This window comes from Mauremys reevesii, linkage group 1 (genome assembly GCF_016161935.1).
Source record: "Mauremys reevesii isolate NIE-2019 linkage group 1, ASM1616193v1, whole genome shotgun sequence".
Lineage (NCBI taxonomy): Eukaryota > Metazoa > Chordata > Testudines > Geoemydidae > Mauremys > Mauremys reevesii.
The window spans coordinates 244,512,654-244,527,648 of NC_052623.1; the positions used below are offsets into that span (position 1 = coordinate 244,512,654).

General features: G+C 38.6%; 1 protein-coding gene across 2 annotated transcripts in view; it reads right to left on the reverse strand.

Moving 5' to 3' along the window:
* The window catches only part of AEBP2 (AE binding protein 2), an 82,178-nt gene that overhangs the window by 39,560 nt on the left and 27,623 nt on the right, over window positions 1-14,995 (reverse strand). For both annotated transcript variants that reach the window (XM_039544448.1, XM_039544457.1), the window contains exon 3: window positions 10,927-11,034. In XM_039544448.1, coding sequence (XP_039400382.1) covers window positions 10,927-11,034 — 108 coding nt within the window. The remainder of the gene's footprint in view (window positions 1-10,926; window positions 11,035-14,995) is intronic.

Below are 14,995 nucleotides of genomic sequence, written 5' to 3' on the forward strand. Positions count from 1 at the left end.
TACAGGAGTTCAGACTAGATGAGCACAATCATCCCTTTGGCTTTGGAACCTGTGAATCACATATAAGCACCTAATAAGTGCATCTGTGGACAAGTTAAACACAGTGGTCCAGGATCTTAGTATCGTTTACACACCTGTAACGCTGGAGTAACACCAATGTGACTTCAATTACCCTGAATTCATAGTGATGTGAAATAAAGAATCTGAGCTTAGTCATGTAAAAAAATATATATATATCAAACTTGTGCCAGCAGAAGTAAGGATGAAAACAACTATCTGAAAGCATAATTTCTAGCAAAAATTGTTTCTTCTGTAGTTCCGAAATCATTAGAAGCCGGTGACTTCTACATGAACACAAGATGGTTTCATGAAAGGAAACTGAAAATCACTAAAATAAAACTTGAGGTTCTCTACTATTTAGCCTTTATAAAAAAAAAAAAAATAGGGCTCCCTACTGAAGTTGTGTTGCACAGCCTTCTTAACTTTCACTTCGAAATCTTCCTAGCTCCATTAGCTCTGACAAGATTGGAACAAAGCAGAAAACCTGACCCTAAGTAGAACCACACTCCTTGCAAAATTTAAAGCCACACTCTTAGCAATGTGTGCTAGAGCTCAGAAAATAGTCCCAGAAAAAAAATGGACTATTAAACAACAGTGAAACAGTAATACATTCTACAAATATACCAGGTAAATGTGTACCAGACATGTTTCTGGAAGCCAGGTTCATAAGACACAGTGGTGTTTCTAGTCTGTTTGGGTGTATTACACAGCTGGTCAAAACTTCATTGTTCTCCAACCACACACAAGATATTCACGAGATTCACCACAAAAATCAGCACTTGCTCTATCCAAAACTGAGCTTTTTTCCAGGTCATTACTGACACAGCATACTTACATACTCAAGTAGGTGCAGTTTACATCTAAAAAGCACCCGAAAATGGTTAGTTATAAAGTTAAGCAATTGAGCCTGCAACCAAGATACAAAAGTATTTATTTATAAGGACCATTTATTTTACTGTGTCTTCATGTGCAACATAGTTTGACAATAGTTGGTTATATTATTAGAGCTAATTAAAAGAAGTGTAGTATACCACAGATGCTACAGAATACTTTGTAGTCAAGAGGAAATAGAAGAGAAAAATGTCTTACCTGTTCTTTTCTTTTTTTCTCTAAAATAATATATCCAGCAATCCGTTACTAATGGGTTATGTCTCTTCCTCTCCAAAGATATAGGAGCAGTTCAGGCTGTCATTTCAGGATCTCTGGACTTTAAATCCCATCCAATCAGCTTCCCACCAAATACTTATACAGCTTTAGAAGACCTCTGATAAATCAAACTCAACTATTATGCATAACTTTAAACCTCTCTCTTTCAGAAACACAGATCTAAGATTTTTTCGGTTTTGTTTGTTAAAACCATAGGGTGGGTCCGGATTGGTGGATATGTTACTTCAAGAGAAAATAAGTTAACATGTAAGAAGTTTAATTTCTCCAGTGTACCCATACCCACCATTACTAATGGGCAGTAATGAACATTGAATTTAATTTACAGAATAGGTAGGGAAAAGCAAGAAATAGGTAGTAAAGAAGTAAAACAAAAGATCTGCTATAATCCCCTTTTAAATATAAATGCTACTTTGGAATTATAGCTTGTGCTATATAAGAAACTCTCAGTGCCAACTAACATTTTGAAAAGCTTTAACTAGACACACTACCATAGATTTCCCTTAAGAAATCTGCACTCTTTCTGACCATACAGTTATTCTCACTGATGTGTTAAACAAAGGTTCTAACCATAGGTGACACTTGTAAATATTCCAGCACCTGATCCACTAAAATAGCAGCTTTAAAAGCTTTCATTATGCTATTTGTTTCTGGTTAAAATATGCACTTTTTATCCTTTATAATAATGCCAACTTAACAGATAAGATCAAACTTGTAAAGTTATTTTTAATCTCAAACATTCAGTTCCGGTTCCTTCTTTCAGAACTTCCCAATTTATTGTGGACTAATGACATGTGATCCCCTCTAATATCTAGCTGCACGTGGATGGGAGTATAACATTTAGCAGTTAACCATTCTAATTATACTGAAATCTGTAAAGTATACTTTTTAATATTCCCCTACAGATTCACAGAATACCTTATGTCAAGAATAAAAAGTTCTCTCTTTGCACACCAGAGCTTTTATTTTAGCCAGACACTATTTTCTATGGTCAGGTTTTAAAGACAAAACTTTTTTTCTCCAAATTTAAAAATCCAAACTTAATTCAGTCATGGTATTTATTTTGAGAGGACATTATGAAATCCTAAAATAATTTTAAGTGCCACAATGTCTATGCTGCTTTGGGTGGGATTTTTAGATGGCCTAAATTCTGACTCCAACGGTGCAGAGTTAGTCTAAAGCTAAGCACTTCTGAAAATCCAACCCTTGGGTATTGACACACACAATTCTGGAAGATGAAAACATGGAACACTACATCTACAGGTTTTAGCAAGTAAAAAGCTGACATATTGGTTCAACATTTAAATTTGATGGGACTCTAACAAATAAAGAAGAGACTCCTAATCATGGTCTGAAAAGAAGTTATGTTGCCTTTGTATTTCTATTGGATTCAAAGAAATTATGTCTCTTTTGACAGTAACAAATGTGAAATTTTGCAAATAAATCCAATCGATGTTTCAAACAGCTGTCATCTGCATAAATCCTACAGATTTGAACACTATTATAGCTCAATTATCAGTCTGCTTAGGCAATCTGCCTTTTTATACATCCTTCGTGTGCAGTGCTCTGATGAAGAGGATACTTTGCCAGAAGAATAACTGGCAGAATTCAAAATAAAGACTGGAGCGGCTTGATCCTGTTTGCTGGGCTATGCAACTGTCATTCCATTATCAAGCATATCAAATGTGCTCATCCTTTAATGAGTTCTGGAAGTGACTGGTGCTGGCAGGACCATTCAGTTATCTAATGCTCTCTCTTTTACTGCTGACTAGAGTTCCCATACCAGAGCCTCTGACAAGTGTCCATGTTGACATCAGTTATTACTTTAAATACTAACCACTGTAGAAGCAAACCCTGCAAGAGAGATGTAAGAAACTCAGAATATACCCACTGGAATAATTTTATCTGGGAAGAAACAGCTACAATGTCCTCAATATGGAGTTTTACATGCAGGGATATTTCTATTCAGGGTTATAATTTCCCAGATTAAATCTCACTGAATTCCTTCTAGGTCAATAATTAATTGTTGCACCTTGCCTTGAACCTATCACTTCTCCCAAGCATATGAATCCTTTCAGCAAGTGTCAAATTCCTGTTGACTTTGTTGAGGAAACTGTTTTTGAAGAGTGCGTTTAGTTCATCTAACAGCTTAATCAGGTCAACTTCCTTTTCTCTGTTTGCTTTATCAGGATATGGCATAATAAGGGATACTGCAAGTCAGTCTCATAAGCACTACAATCCACTCTGGGCAGGGGCGGCTCTACGTTTTTAGCCGCCCCAAGCAGTCATGCGCAGGAGGCGCCCCGGAGCCGCGGGAGCAGCGGACCTCCCGCGGGCATGACTGCAGAGGGACCGCTGGTCCCGCGTGGCTCGGCTGGACCTCCCGCGGCTCCGGACATGTCGCAGGTCCGGCGGCTCCGCTTGAGCTGCCGCAGTCATGCCTACGGGAGGTCCAGCCGAGCCGCGGGACGAGCGCCCCCTCCGCAGTCATGCCTGCGGCAGGTCCGCTCCTCCCGGGGCTCCGGTGGACCTCCCGCAGGCATGACTGCGGCAGGTCCGCCAGCCCAGCCTAACGCCCCCCCCGGCGGCAGGGGACGCCCCCTAGATTTTGCCGCCCTAGGCACCAGCTTGTTTTGCTGGTGCCTAGAGCCGCCCCTGACTCTGGGGAACAATCAGGCTGGCTGAAATAATTAAAAATTCAATATTATCGTGTCTGTGATAAGCAAGTAACAGGACAGTCCAAGGAAGTATAAGGGAGACATTCTCTCTTCTGGAAGAGGTAATCAGTTATATGCAATTATAGTCCTCTGAAGAGAAGTACTGCAACAAATTACCACCCTTGATTCCGTGAGCACGTGGACTACCACAGCCTAAAAGATCTAAGTCACTTGACTCAAGGAAGCATCTCATGCTACTCATGATGTAGCTGGGCTGGCCATAGTCTTCCTTCAGTTCCTTCGTAAGAGGGGCAAAAACACTTTCATAACCATCATCAATTAAAAGAGAAATACCCATAATTTACATAAAACTCTCAACTCTGTGGGGGAAGCGATGTACTAATAAGAATTCATTCAAACATACAGTGTATCATTGGGGACCAACAACAACATGTAAGCTAGACACCCAATGACATACCCACAGTGCTGAGCAGGACTGTATTCAGGTGACTAGCCCATGCCATCGTGGCTACATTGCTATTGTTAATAACTAGCTCCATCAAAGCTATTGGCACTACAGTAATGCCACCCTATTGCAGTGCAGATAAACCTTCAGGGGTTGGCATGAGGGTTTACATATTTCTTTAAAATATATATTTTAATCCTATTTAATGTAATGGTGCATGTTCTCATTAACCACATAAATACTGAAGCCTTTTCTAACCCAACACATCTGAATGCCTCAGTGATATCTATTGCAATAAATTCCAGACTACTTTAAGAGTTTGATACACACACACACACACACACTTTTAAGCTTATCTTTCAATTTAATGAACACATCTTTCTCTTGTACTAGAAGAAAAGGTGCACAGGAGTACCCACTTTACCTTCTTTACACTTGAACAGTCTCCTCTCTAAACGGTCAGTCATTTCATCCTCCACATAAGAAATCTTTCTAATCAACAGTACCTCTTCTCCCCTCTTTTTTACTCTACCCTTTTGGAAACCGACCAACCAGAATTGAAGAGTTTTCCAGGTAAATCTGTACCATTGATATATATATATATATATATATATATATATATATATATATATATATATATATACACATATATATATATATATACATATATATACATACACACACACACATATACATATACATACACACACACATATACACAGTTATAATTTCATTATTGTCTTTCCCATGCTTTAAAATCCTAACACCATGTGTCCCCCACCCTTTTTTTTTTTTTTTTTATTTTTTTTTTTGAGCACTGCTTCACAAGAAAGAGATTTTCATTGAGCTGTCCACAATGGATGTCTATACTACATTGTAAACACAGGTCTGTGGGACCTAGAACTATAGACTGTTTCCAAGCCTGCACGCTTTAGTGTGCGCACTGCATTGTAAACCTGGGTTTACAGTTGCTGGACCCAAGTGTCAGTTGTGCTAATGCATCCATACTGCACTACACAGAGCTTCTGACTTGAATCTGCAGCTGGAACTGAGTTTACACTGCAAAATGACATGGGACATGAACCCAAGACACATTGGGACTTGGCTCTGACCTATTAGAAGCACTAGAAGGATTCTGAGTGCTTGCTTACCCTGAGTCATACCCACGTGTGTGGACAGATGAGGGTGGGGGTGGGCTCAAACCTGAGTCAGAGCCCTATCTTAGCATGCAGTGTCCACATACCTAATACATCCATTTCTTTTTCCTGACAAGTCTATTTCTAATTTAGAATCCAATAATATGTATGATCAGCTCAAACTATTCCTTCCAGTATGAATCATCTTACATTTGTCAACAAGACACATAGCTTAACTCTGATCTGCTCCTCTGAAGTTCCTCAATCTTCCATTTAATCTTTTGCCAATTTGAGATCTGCCCATTTTTTCAGTTCCTTGTTTTCTCCTAGCCAGTTTCTAATCCAAGATAAAATTTTGCCTCTTACTCCATATTAGTTTACAAAGCAACTAAGTTTAAGGATTTTTGAAAATCCAAACAATTGATATCTACCAGTTCTTTTTTAAGCGCTATTTTATAGACACATTCAATTACTTTTAGTAGACTACAGGCACAATTTTCTTGTATAAAAGCCCTGGTAGTTGGTTCCTATCACACATTCAGATATATGTTTTATAATTCTCTGATTCTTTTCAACCAGTTTTCCTGGACTTGAAGAAAAGCTCCAAGGTCTAACTCCTATGATCAATCCTATTGCCTTTTATAAAGATAGGCACAACCCTGACTATCCTTCCAGTCCTGCTATAGGAGCCCATGCGATTTTAATTAGACTACATTTTTGTTTGCAACTCAGCCATTACATTCTTGGATGTGTACCATTAGGTCTTTTTAAAATGCAGTATTTTATTTATTCCAGCAAGTCTTCTTGCCATCTCAGTCTGACAGTGCCTCATCTTTATTAGCTAAAAATGTGAAGGTCCAGAGTAAGACTCCTTCCACCCCATACAGTATCTTCTGTAGTGAAGACTGATACAAAAATCAGTTAGCATTTCCACAATGCCCTTATCCTTCATCTTTATGAGAGATGCCTTCAGAAAGCTAAAAGGATTTGAATCAGGACTCTGAGAGAGACATCATCTTACTTTCCACCATAATAGTACTTAGCTCTTGAACTGTAAGACCCATGCCAACAAGTAAAGAGACTTTAAGCTGGGATCTACAGAGGTGCCCAAGTTCTATGTGATAAAATATGGCCGAATTCTCATGCTGATGGGATTAGCCACTACTATCATTAACGGGATTGAGACCCACGTGAAACCAAAGCATTGGGGGGGGGGGGGTCATGGAATTCCTCAATCTCTTGAGTTTGATCAGAACCTTTGCTATGACAAAAATCTGTGGAAATGCATTTCTTCTCAGTGCTTTCTACAGAATATTGGTAGCTCATTCTTCTGGAGGGTTCCTAATAGAGCTCTCTGGTGTTCCCCACCCAAAAAAGCTCTCATCCACTAAGCATCGTTATCTCTTAATTTTGGTAGGTCAATTACCCATTTACTAAGCATGTCTGCAATCTTGTTTTTCTTTTGTGCTAGGTAAATGGCAACTAGCAATGTCCTGTGGGGGACAGCCCAATCTCACACATGAAAGGCTTCCTAATAAAGGAAGTGAAATTCTTTTTTTCTGTTTTAGCATTTATACAAGACAGAGTGGCTCAAATGTCAGTTCTCTGAAAATCCATTGTGCTTTCAAGCAGCCCTCATCTCCATAACATTAATATGAAGCTGCTGCAATACCTGAAGAGATCAAGTACTTGAATTGTGCAGTCTCTGCATGGGTTCACAATCCCACTGGAGTAACTGGAGATTAGGGGAAGTCCATGCCTAATTGCAGTCTGACCCTTGATCTGCCACCAAGGCTAGGAAGTTGTCCATTTCCTCAGTGCCATACAAGGCTCTGTGGCCACATGAATAGTCCTGCAGTATACACATTTGTGTCGTGACTAATCCATACATTGTTTTGGCCTCCAGCAGTGACATTAGTAGCACAGCTCTTGTTGATGCCTACTCTGGCAAATCCCGCCTGCCAAATCCACAATGTTCTGGATCCCATCATGGGGAAGGAAGGCTTTGAGATCAATCATGTCTGAATCACGTAGGACTTCTATGTACTTCAGTGATCTTTGTGGGGACAAGATAGAATGTTGGGAATCAATCATGAACACTAGTGACTAGCACCCAGAGATGATATGAAATTTTCCTTAACCGGGTGAAGTTTGGCTTCTCAGGAATTCATATTAGGATTGAGTTCTTCTGGCTTTCTGGGTATCAGGAAGCCCTCCTTGAAATTACAACCCTTCCCAACTTTTGCCAGATATGTCAGGTTTGATGGGATCAGATTTCCTACAATGTCTCTTGCTGGTATGACTGAACTCAAATGCATTCTCAAAGGGGATCATTTGGAGGGATTTCTCTGAAGTAGATTTTGTAGCTGGACATTGCTGAGAATCCTGTGTTTGAGCTGACTGGGGTCACCAGGAACAAAAAGTCCCAGTCAACCTGGCAAGAAGTTTCTGAGAAGCAGATACTGACCAGGGTTAGCTATGTGCTAACTTGTAGCAAACACAGGGCTTCGCTGAAAGTAGGAGTTGCTGCTAAGTGTGTAAATAGGACTCAGAATACTTTGTCATCTGCTATGACACTGAGCAATTTGACTTTGGTAACTCCTGAATTCAGACCCAGAAGTGGGCCTCTTGAAAAAACTTTTTCCCGCTGTAGATGAAGAATGATGAATGGATAATATACTTGAAACCTGGGGGTGCACATTCTCTTTGGCCTTAGTGAGACTAGACACTAACTTTCATCGAAGAGATTTTCTTGTGATATGGTAGATCTTTGAGCCTTTAATGAATACTATATGAAGGCCAGATAATCACAGCCATGTGTGTCTGTATCCATCAATGCTACCTACCCTTTCTGCCATACAAGAGGCAACGGATGACTGCACCTGATATCCGAATGCACTCCCTCATTAATCATGTTCTTGAAGAATAGAAGGTGGAAACTCTCTTCCATTGCTCAAAATGGCATTTTCCAAATGAAAGACAAGTGGTTACCAATGTAAGCCATTAGCATTGCAGTCCAGAAAACTTTAATAAAGAGCATCCAGTGCATTAGGTCAGAAGTGGGCACCCATACTGTTAGTTCAACCAGTCTCGGCACTGGCCATAGCATATTCTCCATCCATTCAAGTACAGACAGTAAAGACTCTGCCCCCATATATATGTGGGAACAGTCTACTCCCCAATACCTGGAAATCATGGCACACGGGTGCAGTCTGATTTCTGGTGCTAGATTCTCTGAAAGGAACCAAAAAAAAAAAAAAAAGACGGCAGTAAGCTCCAATGGAGATGCAAACTTCCCCCAGAGTCAAAGCTAACACAGGAGATGTTTAAAAAAAAAAATCAGTAGAGTTTAAGGAAAATACACCAGAGACGCAAAGAATTAGAGGATAATAGGATGAAATGCTGAAATTACTCAGAGCCATGATGAGCACTATTGACCAACAGTTGTAATCTTTAGAGTTTTTTCATCAACCTTACCCAGAAAGTACTGGGAACAGATTAGCAATATCAGCACATGTAACATAAGACGCCTTCATCTAGGACAAACTGCTTGGAAGTTTAGATGTACGAGTTCTCACCAGGCCTATATGCAAATGCATTAACCTAAAAGCTGGAGTCCACTGGGGCTGGGATCTTTACAGAAGCTTCTGTCTTTTGCTAGGTAACTAACTATGGCACCTGTAACTGAACATGAAGTAATTCATCATCCATTGTTGGATGTACCCCCTAAAAAGCCTACATTTTCAAAGGCAAATGTCTCTAAAATTGGATTCTCTTTTACCTAATCTTTCATGGGCTAAGTTCCCTGATTTATAGTGATGCCTTGGTTGAATGCCTATGGCTTTCGATTACTTGTTTATACCATACTAAAACTTTGGCAGGAATAATCTTGCTGGACTAGGTGGATTGATGATAAAAAATACATCTGACATCTCTAACTGGTGCATAAGGATAATTAGGACAGGCCTATCTAGTCAGGATTAGGCCCAATACAAGTTTGCATGCTACCAGAAAGCTACAGGTAGAGAGGATCTTTCAGAACAATCACTACCACTTGCCTCTACTTATAAAGCAGAAAATACCCATTTTAAATCTCAAAGTGCAGGGGAATTAAAGGAGAAGTTTCATCTGATCAATAATGTTCAAAATTGTTTCCGGGACTAGTAGTTAGTGCTGGATCAGTTACTGGAATAATCATATCTGAAGGTATTATGGATCTCTGACCCATCTGTTGAGCTTCTAAAAATAAGAGCCATCACCTCCATGCCAATTTAATTCCCCTGAATAAGCTTAAGGGCTGGTACTGAATTCCCATTTGTCATTCATCCTCTCAGTCAGAAATCCTCAGATTATGTTACACAGTTTGCGATGAAAAATGACATTTTAGTTTGCATACAAGGCTGGAGAGATGGATTGCATTTTTTCATCTCAGGCTTTGACCGGAGCTTCTCTTTTTCTGCCATGATGCAAATATGATCTCTGCAGAGAAATAACATCTGGCAGAGGTCATTATAACAAAAAAATATAAACGCCTTTAAAAAAGAAAACAGAATAGAGTAGCCAGGAAAAAAAAATAGTACTACTTTTTAGAGGGGAAAAAAAATATTACCTAGGTAAGTTATCAAAGAGGAAGAAAAGCCCAAATTGATGTTTCATCAAAATGATGAACCCTGCATGGAGGGAGAACTTCAGACGGGAAATAGTGTGGGTGGGACTTACCATCAAGTGATCCAGGATTGACAGCTATGAACTGCCCCACTGTATCCATAAGAGGATGAAGCAACCCATTAATAACGGATAGGTGGATATGGGAATGATAAACACTACTATACCTAGAATCACAGGTACAGATTAGGGGGGGAGAAAGAGAGAGAGAGAGAAAGTTAGAAAATGCTATGCAAGAAATATAGTCAGCTATATGGACCTCTATTCCTGACTCACATTTCCTTACTACATTAAGAAGAAATATGTTGATCATAAATATCGCTCACTGGGTTTCAACTAAATTTTGTTTGCAAAAATGGCTGCCATCTAGATGCAGGATTCACATGCTTTTTTATTCACCAAGAGTGGAAGTTTAAAACATAAGAGTCATGCTTCCACCTGTTTTCACCATAAACAGATAGGTTAAACTGGAAGCTGAGCTTCAGGAAAGAGAGTTAAATTTAAGAGAGACTCCCATACCACTTCGGATAAAGGCATTGGGAATAAATGTACAATCTGTGTGGGGCAGGGACTGTGTCTTCATCTGTGTTCGTACAGTGATGGAGCCTTCACGTGCTATAATAATATAAATGATTAATGAAGTGCAATTGGCCAACGTTTGTCTCTCTCGATACTTTTAGAAAATCCTCCTGTGTTAAAAATGTAGCCCAAACATAAAAAGTAAAATTGTTTATCATTTTCAACATACAAAACATGATTTCGTATAAAAACAGCTTACCTTGAAAGGTTTGTCCCCACTGTGCGTCAGCATATGCCTCTGTAACCAACTTTGACTTGTTGAAGGTGTATTATATACTTTGCAACCTTTCCACAAGCAAACAAATACCTAATAAAGGAAAAATATGTCATTATTTCTTATAGGAGTCTAAAAACATATTATTTGATTATGTTATGAATACAAAACATGTTGGTTCAAAAGATACATGTTGGTTCAAAAAGTGTTTAGACCCTGAATAAATAAATAAGAATTATTTGCTCTCTCATACCAGCTTGCCCAGAATTTTGAGAAAAAAAATAAGGCCCACAGGCATTCATAATGGCAGTTCTTGGGAACAAAATTTTGGTGCCCAAGTGCTTGCCCCCTATAAATAAGTTCAAGAGCTACACCACGAACCCTAGAGATAGCTTCCAAATCTTGAAATCCTCTAATGATTAATACCTATACAAAGAAAGGAAAAGCAAGATCCAAACTGAGTAATCACCTTTACAATCTTCTCATAAGAGAAAAGGACAAAATGGTTTGTTGTCATATAAAAGCAACAGTCCATTTCTTCTATATGAGGGAATCAAGTTAAAACTTAGTTTCAAGGTACTAAAAAGTATTTAAATAACTGTTCAACATTAGTGAATTTTTGGGCGCTCCAAGCTAAACCACATATTCACATTATTCCCATCACAGCATACATGGAGACATATTTACTGTAGGATGGAAAAGATATCCTTGCCTAGTATGATTTTTAACCCCCACCTTAGGTAACTGGGTTTTTCTAAGGCATTTATCACCATGGAATCTAACTGCTTCTGGATGATGGAGGAAAAAGAATTTATTTCTAGATACACATATGGATTAACACTCCTTCTAAGGTGCCAATTATTTCTATGTCCATTCCTTTCCTTCCATAAAACTCAAACTTCTACTTTCCTGAGTTCTCTCTCCACATTCTCCCATGGGTTCAAAATGCTGATGACAAAAAACAACAGCAGCAAAAAAATATCCTCCAACATAAGCTTTAACTAGGCTTTTGTTATTCATCCTATTCCAAAGATTAACTGATGCCATACGCAGCTACATTCAAGTAATTTTAAAAAGCATGTTTTAAATACACTTTCAAAAGACGAAGCTGCTGAATTTGAGGTTATTGTCTTTAATCATTATGTACAGAGACCCTAAGTATGGCTTTCAAACATCGTGTATATACCAACAACTTGAAATAATTATTTCTGTAATTTTTTGATCACTTCCCTCTGCACACACAGTTCTATTTTGCTTAAAAAAAATAAAAATGATCCAAGTTCTCTGGACTTTGGAGCAAAAACCTAAGCAGATGAAAAAGTAAAAGCGGTGCATATAAAAGGACACCTTCATATTTTGGCAATTTAAAAAGATTTAAAAGTCATTTTATATATACATCCACCCCCAATCTCCCAGGCCAATTTTTGTGATTTTACATGTTTTGTGCTATCCTATTCTATCCAAACATATTAATTGCAAAACGATGAAGTAAAAAATCATCATACAGAAGTGTCTTTAAATTGATTGCATCTCTTTTAACTAATTTTCCAAGGTATTTGCTAATTTCATGTCTGTGGGTAAAAAGAAAATGATCACTTTATTGGCAGCTTTGATGGGGCAGGGAGCACTGACATGGTGGGTGGGGGAAGGTGGAGGAGGAGAGATAGATCTCAACCAGGAGCAACTAGGGCTGTATTCCATGTGCTGCTGCTTCCCTCTCTCCTTTTCCTTTATAACTGGGGGAAGGGTATGCATGCTGCAATCTAGCTCCAGAGCCTGTCCCACTCACCACTGCTACCATTGGCTGGTGAGGGTGGCAATGAGACAGGGTGATTGGCTTCTGCTTGGAGGAGGAAGAAGGCTGCAATGGTTTGCTGCATAGGCAAACAGCCACTTTGGGCTCCCTGTTTCAGCCCTACCCTTAAACTAGTATGTTGGATCTCCTTTGATGGCAGGGGCTAGATTGATCATCATTTGGGGATCTGGAAGGGATTTTTACCTACAAGAGTAGGTGTATGTGCACCACCTGCAGGTGAGGTGGTTGAATAACTCATGGCTTTATTGTGGAGTTTTCAAGCCTATTTATGCACAATGACTGCACCTTGTAAAGAACAAGAATTATGGGCAAGGGAACAATGAGACACATTCAACATAATATGATAAATGTACAGGCTGCATATATATATATATATTATATATATATGCTACTATGCTGAATGTGTCTCATTGTTCTCTTGCCTATAATTCTTGTTCTTTACAAGCTGCAGTCATTGTGCATAAATAGACTTGAAAACTCCACAATAAAGCCATGAGTTATTCAACCACCTCACCTGCAGGTGGTGCACATAAACCTACTCTTGTAAAACAAACCTGACAGTAACTGTCAGTCTCTTTCTTGCAAAATGAAAATTTAATTTTTAACAAAAATTTCCAAACTACAGCAGGGCACACAAATGGACAAGTGTAGACAGATTGCAATTCAGACACTCAGAGCTTCACGCAAACTTTTCTTTTCTGAAAACAAAGTATAGCCTATCACAGAGCACATTTTGTAAACTAAAAACTCCAATAGCAGCAAAATACAGAGAAATATGCAAACATTAAAGAAACATTAAAGCTTCAAAAAAAACAAATCCAACTTTAAAAAAGCCTGAAAGAGTGGAGTGTGTGAAAGCTGGCAGAATACTGATGTGGACTAGCAGTTTTATTGTTGTAATCCACATTCCATGCGTAATGGTTGGTGAACATATGCAGAGATCTTCACATGGCAACTCTGCGTATTTTACGCATGGTAAAATGTCTGAGATTGGCTAATTGCACTGCAATGCCTGCAACTGACTATTACCTAACATCTAACAGTAAGATTAAGTCCTGCTAAGGAATAACATTAACAACATACAGTCATACCATCAAGTCTCCCTTAATAACAGGCTGAGTTATTAAATCCAAAACCTGACCATTCTAAATCCTACTCCAGATAGGGCATTAGAAGTCATTAACTTCTATTTGTAGGGAAGATCCTTGTCAAAACAGGCATGAAGAAACTGAGAAATATTGATCACAGACTAGTTTAGGTAATGATATTACCTGTCTAAGGAATTTAGGATGAGTGACTGACAACTCAATCTGATGCATTTTACATGATATAGAAATTGGATGGGTCTTTAGTATTTATACCTAATCCAAAGCCAGTTTACTCTGAAATGACATCACTGACACCAAGTTAATTCTATGGCTTTCAATTTTTTTAAACTACATCATTGTAAGAAACTCAAACAGATTTCTAGGAGAACAAGGAAGGCTTCATGTGTCGATAAGGGACCAGATTAATGCTCTATAACACAGTTGGCTTCTTAATACTTAACTCAGGATGTAGCTTCAAATTAACACTGACATAAAGAAGCCGGAAGCTTTCAGAGCATGTTTGTTTTTTTGTTATAAAATTCCCCACGCATTAACAAGGCCTAAGACTACGCACAGCCTGAATACACAAAAGCACATCTTTTAAGGATACATCTTGTAGACAACTGTCAAACTACAAATACTGTTGTAACTATGAGATCCTGCATTCTCAGGATGAACTGGACCAATGCCAGCCAACACTATTACATATTCAATGCCAAGCCAAAGACATTTTACACTCTTAAAATGGTCAAATGTAGCTTTTATCTGAGCTGTATGCAGTAATATGTACTCTAGAAACCATTACAAAACAAGCTCCAACTATGGGTAATTAAAAGAGATACTAACAGCTTCAGCTCCCAAATAACCAGCATCGCTATGGACAAATTCTTTGAGGTCTTTTCTTGAAGAGCACTATGTAAGCTTGTCTCTTTTACCAACAGAAGTTGGTCCGATAAAAAATATTATCGCACCCACCTGGTCTCCAATATCCTAGGACCAACACTGCAAACGACAAATCCTTTCCTCACTTACAAAAAAAAAAAATGTATCAAAGGAAGCATAACAACAATCAAGAGCTTATGAGGAAGCACAGGGTTCCAAAACTTAACTATTCAGTTTTAAAACCATCTAATTTCAACTCAAATGATAA